Source organism: Myripristis murdjan, chromosome 8 (assembly GCF_902150065.1).
Source record: "Myripristis murdjan chromosome 8, fMyrMur1.1, whole genome shotgun sequence".
Lineage (NCBI taxonomy): Eukaryota > Metazoa > Chordata > Actinopteri > Holocentriformes > Holocentridae > Myripristis > Myripristis murdjan.
In genome coordinates, this window is record NC_043987.1 from 12,444,990 (window position 1) to 12,452,396 (window position 7,407).

At 43.2% G+C, this 7,407-nt stretch overlaps 1 protein-coding gene across 2 annotated transcripts; it reads right to left on the reverse strand.

Annotated features, from left to right (window-relative positions):
* Window positions 1–1,368: 1,368 nt before the first annotated feature.
* Window positions 1,369–6,945, reverse strand: LOC115363460 (uncharacterized). 2 transcript variants are annotated; one of them, XM_030057686.1, is made up of 3 exons: window positions 4,500–6,945; window positions 2,418–2,503; window positions 1,369–1,739 (listed from the first exon to the last, which is right to left on the reverse strand). In XM_030057686.1, the coding sequence occupies exons 1-3, from the start codon at window positions 6,919–6,921 to the stop codon at window positions 1,638–1,640; spliced, it is 2,610 nt and encodes an 869-aa protein (XP_029913546.1). In that variant the 5' UTR covers window positions 6,922–6,945; the 3' UTR covers window positions 1,369–1,637. The 2 variants fall into 2 exon arrangements, with proteins under 2 accessions (XP_029913546.1, XP_029913547.1); XM_030057687.1 differs by having other exon boundaries at window positions 1,369–1,736; window positions 4,500–6,936.
* Window positions 6,946–7,407: the final 462 nt, after the last annotated feature.

The following is a 7,407-nucleotide window of genomic DNA, read 5'->3' on the forward strand; positions in this document are numbered from 1 at the left end:
TGGATCTGTACACAGGGCACTTAAGGAAATCACCTCAAAATGTTGCAACAGCTGAAACCTAGACCTTGGCTGTGCCTGCTGTTAGTGGGAGGGTGAGAACTGCAGCCAGTTAACACTGGGACAGCAGAGCCAGGAAGGGCAGATAGAAAGTCCTCTCTTCCTTGGCACAATCGCTGGGCTGACAGATGGTACTTAGACCAGCTAAGCTCTGGGCTCCTGCCTGTGGACTCCAAGATTAGAAACAACTCTCTGTAGTAAATGTGATCAGTGGCTGACTTGTGAAAGTTCTTCTGAAGTTCTTTGGATGACTTCATTTACTACGGGGTTGCCTTTTTTCCATTTGGGCACCAAACAACTTGGCCATGTTTAATCACAACAGGCTTCTTTTCCACTGATGCAGAATCCAGGAACTTGCAGGAGCAATACTGAATTTATATCAGATGGCTCAGTTAGAGCGATGTACCACTAGAGGGTTGCAGTTGCCTTTGATACCAAGTCTCCAAACAATATTTTATTTATGCAACAAATGTGGAAGATGTAATGGTGTTTTAGCCGTTTCCCATAGAAATTTGAGTCTCATTCTGTTCTCTCTGTGTCTGGTGATTAATGTGTTGACTGCACCGTCTTTCCTTCTGCTGTAAATCTCAGGTGAAAATTCTCTACTTTGCCCCCACAGCTGTGAATGAAGCTGAACATGTTGAGTGACAGGTTGTGTGTGATTAGAGCCAAAACCTGAATGGCCCAGCGCAGAGGGACATTTAGTAATACAATCTTAACGATAGTTACAGAGCACAGGGCTTTTGAATAAGTTCAACAACACTTTTTTGAAAAGTATTCACAACAAGTATAGTTGGGCTTAAAATAGGGATGCATGATATTGGATTTGGATTTTTTGCCGATGTCTCCTATGTCGATATTTTCAAACTCTTTTGACCGATTGCTGATGTCGATACCAATATATGCACATATCTGCTGTTATTGTGATGGCCCACTGGCAGATACAGACGTAGAATACAATGCTTTCCAAAATGTACACATTCGCTGGGCAACATAAAAAAAATTACTTCAAATTAGCTTATGTAAAACATTCCATTTGTATTTTTATTAGGGCTGCACGATATTGGATTTTTTTTTCCCAAAATGCTGATATTAATTTTATAGCCTTTATTGGCTGATACCAATGACGTGCTATCATCGTACATCTGTAGTTTAAAAGAATATTCATTTATGTCTTGTCCTGCATTGAGTTGTGTTATACTAGTATGCAGTTCTCTGCTGGCCTGGGCTTTGTTGCATGCAAAACTGAAATTGAACGCCGTAATGGAAACATTTGTATTGAACAGACAACACAACGAACAGAAGAACAGAAATTTTCAAGGAAAGAAGTCTGGAACTGATCTTTCTGCTTTATTTATCAACTGAATGAAACTACAAATTAATGGTTAAAGATATCAAAAAAGCGAGCAAATGCATATTTGACACAGATGCTAAGCAGAGTTAGAAGAGCCAGAAAGCGTTTCAGCTGGGAGCTACTTCAAGAGCTTTGGTCATTCTGATTCCTTTTCACAGCTGAAAATGTGCGGCTGTACCGTTGTAGACCACAGGTTTTCTATTAGGAATGTTAAAGATGGCCATTGTCAGTCCTTTTCCTTTGATGGCTGCCCATTGATCAGGCCGGATTCCCAGCGCTGCCACAGAGGTAGCTTCTGACCTCCTGGCCTCTGAACCTTTGGCTCCTGCTGTGAGATAAGACGGAGAAAGAGCTGGAATTAGATTGGCAGATTAGCGGGAGTCTCACTCACTCTTCTTGATCCTCAGCATTTTAAATCAGTTGTTCTGCCCCTGCTACTTCCTTGTACTACTAATGTAGTGCCTGTAATACCATCATATAAGAACATATGTTCCCATGTGATTTCTTTGATACAAGGATGTGTAGCACAAGTGGCATTTCCCAATATTTTTCATCTTTCATGTCTTAAATGTTTAAAAGACACATTGTAGTGTCACATGAACACCAACATAAGCCCCAAGAAGCCTTGATAATTACAGGAATGCATTTCAAATCCAATACTTTTGTCCTGATGTGGTAAATCTTACATTTAGCTCGTTAGTGCTCTCTTAGACAAATGAACAAACACTTTAAAACAACACTGCTACTTCTCTCTCTCTCTCTCTCTCTCTCTCTCTCTCTCTCTCTCTCTCTCTCTCTCTCTCTCTCTCTCTCTCTCTCTCTCTCCCTTTCTGTTATAATGAGATTTCATCCTGTAGTATTTCCACAAATCGATGACAGTATGGCTTGTCAGGTTGTGTTAGAGCGTTCTTGCCAGCGATCTACACGAAACACATGCACAGATCTGATGCAAGGAGAGAGAAAACAAGAGGGAGGCTATTTACAGTAATTAGACCTGACGCATCACCTGTGTCTGCCCAGATTTCATCTGGTCTGTCTTGGAGGGTGGCGGCCAGATCCGATCCAATTTCCCCTTGGGCTGCTGTCTGACATCTAAAGGACAGGAGAGATGAGGGAAAAGGAGCTGAATGGTGTCAAGGGATCTTGGCAAACACTTTTTGAAAAAAAAAAAAAACCCAAAACAAACAAACAAACAAACAAACAAACAAACAAACAAACAAAAAAAACAGAATGTTTTCACAGTTGTAAAGCAAGCTAAATGGTGCCATATAAATTATGCACTGACAGTATCACACTTTAACCACAGAGCGCATGGCCTTTGTTTTGTTTTGTGACCTGTCAGGGGTTTGGTATTTTTATGGTTTCTGTGTAATTTTTTGTATTTTTTAATATGGCTGCCTTTGTAATCCAAATTTCCCTCTAACAGACATAAAACAAGGACTTAATTTGGTTTTGTTCCTCAAGATCTAGCTGTACCATCCCTGATAATTTCACATAGTCACACCCGAACTGTACGTGTAATGCTTTTTAAACTACAAAAACTGTCCACTGACAAGATACCTCAGTTTATATAAAGCAAACATCTCATAAAATGCTTATATAATACTGTGTCATTGTTAATACATAACACAGTATTACTTATTTAACCTTAGGAATGAGTCATCTCTTTCAGTTTAGCCCAGCTCCCAGACATAATATCACTCTCACATGGGGCTTCGTCATCTTCACCTTGCATCAACCCGCACATCATTATCCAGTTGCAGTGGCTGAATACACTAATGTGATGCTACATAATGACATAATGCCCGACTGCTGCATCACCTTCACAGGTCTCCAAGCCTCGCTGCAGGGCACATCCCGCACAACAGCAGGCACAAATGCACACACATGCATAACACTAACCTCAGTGCTATCATCAAGACTTATCAGCTGTCTGAAGCCATTTGTATTCTCACACTGCTATAACTGTAGCAGAGCTGGCCCCCTGGCTCTAGTGGGAGTGCAGACAGTAGCCTTGGTTACATCTTGTCACGAAAGTCACTCAGCCCACTGGCGTCTGCTGACTCAGATCAGGCTGCTGCTAGAGTGATGTGTCCTTAACTGTTGGTGACAGGGATGACACTAAGTTGTCGATAAGGCTCCTTGGATAACACTTTGTGATGCTAATGTGGAGCGGCATTCATTAAAGTGCTCACACTGAGCGGCGGAAGACTTTGTAACCCAAGACGTGGGATGAATATGGCTCTAACTGATTCCCTCAGTCACTCCGTTACTTAAGAAGGCTCTCGGATCATTTCTAGAGCATATACTGGGGTTGGAACAGTTCAGCCTTTTCTAGTTTCTGCTTGTGCCTTGAATTTTAGGCCACAGTTCCATTTGTTGTGCTGATTCAGAATGCATGTTTTTTTCTTTTTAATTTAAAGATACAGTGACAACTCAACACGGAAAAGTTAAATGGGGCTTTTGCCAATGCTGTGTAAAGGCTGCGCAATGTAGCAACAGGATACCTTTGTATGCAGCTTGCAGAAAAGTCAGTTATTAGGCGTTAACGTTATTATTGATCGAAAGCAGTGCTGAATCTTCTAAATTACTGCTTACTGCAGTTTCACATTGTGCTAAAAAACAAAGAAACTTCTCATTCAACAACTGTGATGAGAAAAATATCACAGTGCACCACATATCCACATTTTGGTGAACTGAGCGGAATCAAAGTTTTTAGTTTTGATACAGGACAATTACACTCTTAGTATCTACATATTTTATAATCATCACATCCTATTCACCTGGTAGAAATACTTTCTTATTAAATTACTCATTCACGTTCAAGTTTATTCAAAGGCCGATATCACCTTTACAGCTGCAAAGGTTTTTACATGTTATTTAGAAAACAATGATAATGATATTTCAGTTGAATATTGAAATACTGAATTTATAAATTTATTCTAATTGGGATTGAGCAACACAAATTAACCTCTAGGCGGCGCACATGCACTCACATGCGCATATGTACATGCACACACACACACACTACAAATGAATATATACTCAGTTGCTTAACTCTTTAATCATATAGACCTTGCCAACTAACCTGTTACGTTGAGTGTAGCTGTGGTAGATGAGCTCTCTTCATCCACGGCGTGTTGCCTGGTCTCTCCATACAGAGTGCATCGTTGTCTGCGCAGTTCCTCCTCTCTCTTCTTGGACTCCTGGATGTCCTTCTCCACTTCTGGCTTCAGAGAGAGGGCTGGGCGCAGCTTGAAAAAAGGGTTATCTTTGAGAATAGGAGCTCCTAGACTCTGTTTTCTCTCCCCCATTTGGTTTTCATTGTCTATACTTGAGGCGGGGACATCGATGTTAAGGGAGTCCATGCTTCTGTGTAGGCGCAGGTGCTTGTCTTGTTTTGGGTAGGGGGCTGAACGTGCCTTGTCCCGTGAAACCCCACTTGGGCTTTTTGCTCTTTGGTTTTCAGAACGTGCCTCCATTTCAGAGGTTGTGCAATTGTACTGCCTGAGAGATTGTGCTCTGGAAACGGGGCGTCGTTTTTGGGAAAGCATCTCCAGACTGCGCGTACGCTCTAGAACTGAGGGATAAATGTGATCTTTTAACAATGAAGGAGAGGGTTTCCTGTGCCTGGTCGGTCCCTCTGTGTTATCCTGCTGGAAAGCCTCAAACAGCATTTTTGTCTCCTTTAACTGCAGGATTGCCCCTTTACTATATTCCCCAGGGATCTTCCCTTGGTTGACCAGCACTAGCTCTCTGCGAATCTCCTGACTTATCTCTTTTTTCATCTTCTCTTCTGAGAACTGCCAGTCAGTGCTTTGACCTACACCGTCCTTGCTGAGCAACAGCTTGGGCAGTACGTTTGTCTTAAAGGGAATTTCCAAAACATCTGGATCATCTACAAGGTCAAGGAGACCCCTTGCTCTCTGCAGGTTGTGCTTCTGGTGGATTTCCCTCACCATGGGGGTCTCAGTGGATGAGAACTGGCGGTGTGCTGAGTGTATTTCATGGCTGTTGACTGGAGAGAAATCTGCAGACACCCCGCTGTCGCTTTGATCATCTTCAGAGCAATCTGCTTCCACTCTGGCGATCCTATGGTGGCTTGGCTGCGCAGGCTTCGCGGTTGAGGTTTCCTGCTCTACTTTGTTTGTCTTCTCTTGCTGGTTTTTGTCAGCGTTGAATGTACTTTCTCCTTTCTCTGTTTCATTTCTCTGAGCCTCTCCTCCTGCTCCCAAATCGTCTTCCTCAATCCCAAGCGCACCCCTTTCGCCCTCCCTATCTCTTGCTGTCTGACTGGATGTCTCTTGGACAATATGCTGTGAGGGCAGAGGACAGTCTGACAACTGTTGTTCATCCTGTCTCTCCTGCACCACTCGCAGACGTTGCAGCAGCTCCTTCCCCTGTTGGATATCGGTAGCTATTGACCTACAGGTAGTGTCACCATGCTCTTCACCCTTACTGGTCCCCTCTGCTAGTTCTGTCTTGTTTTGGTCACATTTGCAGAGCTCCGGTGGCCCGCATGTCTTTTCCTGCATTGGCGTGAAATCATTATCAGATGCACGAGGCAGCGCCGCGACATTTGTCTCCACACTGCTGCAGTCAATATTTTCTGTTTTTTGTTTTGAGTCCGTCTCAGCAAGATGACAAATATCCTCAGATTCACCCTTACATTCACTTGACCTTTTTGTTCTTGTTTTGTCTTTGTCCGTCTGTGACGCGTCATAATCTGTCTCCTTTCCAGCGCTTTCCTCGACGTTTGCAGGTGCATGTTTTGGGTTTGGGTATTTGTTGCTCTCCAAGTTATTTTCCTCAGGATGGTTTTCCGGTGTGGACCTTGATTGTTCACTCAACTTTGCAGTATCCTCAGATCCCTGATTTGATTTCTGGGTGCATGGACTCTGACCTGTTGTGCTACCCTGCTGGTGTCCTTCTGTCTCTGGCAGAATGCAGGTGCTCTCCATGGTTGTTTGGTCCCGTTGCATTGATGGTGCAGAGCCCTTTTCTTCTGATGGAGATATGGAATCCATACCCTCCTTAGAACGGTTTGTCAGCCTATCATTCGCTGTCACTTCATCTGTCTTGTTCTGTGTTGCCATTAACTGCTTCTCACCATGATGCCACCCTAAGCCCTGGGGATTTGCTTTAGCCTCTGTGACGCCAACTGCCCCATTTGTAACGGTCACACTGAACTTATTCACTTCAGGATCAGTTGTACCTCTGCTGCCCCCTGTGGGCGGTGATGGAGCCATGTAGGGCGGTGGAGGAGGTGGCATGAAGACGTCATTCTCACCCTCATCATTCCTGTTGCCATAGTGCCTTAACATCACTGCAGGGGCCGAGGGGACGACTTTGGTGCCCGCTTGGGGTTTCTCACCAGGCTTTAGTGAGGGTTTGCCCCATGTCCTCTGTCTGTGTTCCATTACTGGGTTGAAGTCCATCTTCATCCACAGACCACCGTCGTCCTGGGAGACAGGATGTCGACGGCCGGGTATGCGATTTGTTGTTGCCATGGTGACAAGCCTTTGAAGCACTTTTTTTGAGTGTTTCTCTATCTTCTGCTTTAAGTGCCCTCAGCTTGGGTCTGAGAAAGTGTCAGCAAGGTTGATCAGGAAATCTTTTTTTAAATCTTTGAATTATTACCTGTTACTCATAACTGTAATGATAAACCGATTATTGAAGTAACGGGTGCTAAAGTTTACCTATAGGCCCACAGAAAAGGACTAGTTTTCTAGATCGATAAGTCTATTTTCAACAGACATGATTTGATGTGCAGCCACTCATACAATACGAAGGGACTCATTTTTTAGATTTTATGATATTAACCCCTTTCTTGAGCCAGACTTATTAACTACATAATTTCAGTATCTCAAGGGCCTTCATTTGCAGTGTGCAGATTTGCTTCATTTGATCTACCCTAACCATCTGCAGTATTTTTTCTCAATATGTTTCTAAACTTTACTTGAAAGTGATTGTGTTAAAAAAACAGACAAGTTTAC

Bases quoted from the DNA above. Each gene is read 5' to 3' on its own strand.
- LOC115363460 (XM_030057686.1), bottom strand. From the start codon at position 6,921: ATGGCAACAACAAATCGCATACCCGGCCGTCGACATCCTGTCTCCCAG. The intron at 2,504-4,499 runs GTTAGTTGGCAA...CCTGTCCTTTAG, and splicing joins AGCTACACTCAACGTAACAG to ATGTCAGACAGCAGCCCAAG. The intron at 1,740-2,417 runs GTGATGCGTCAG...CTTATCTCACAG, and splicing joins TGAAATCTGGGCAGACACAG to CAGGAGCCAAAGGTTCAGAG.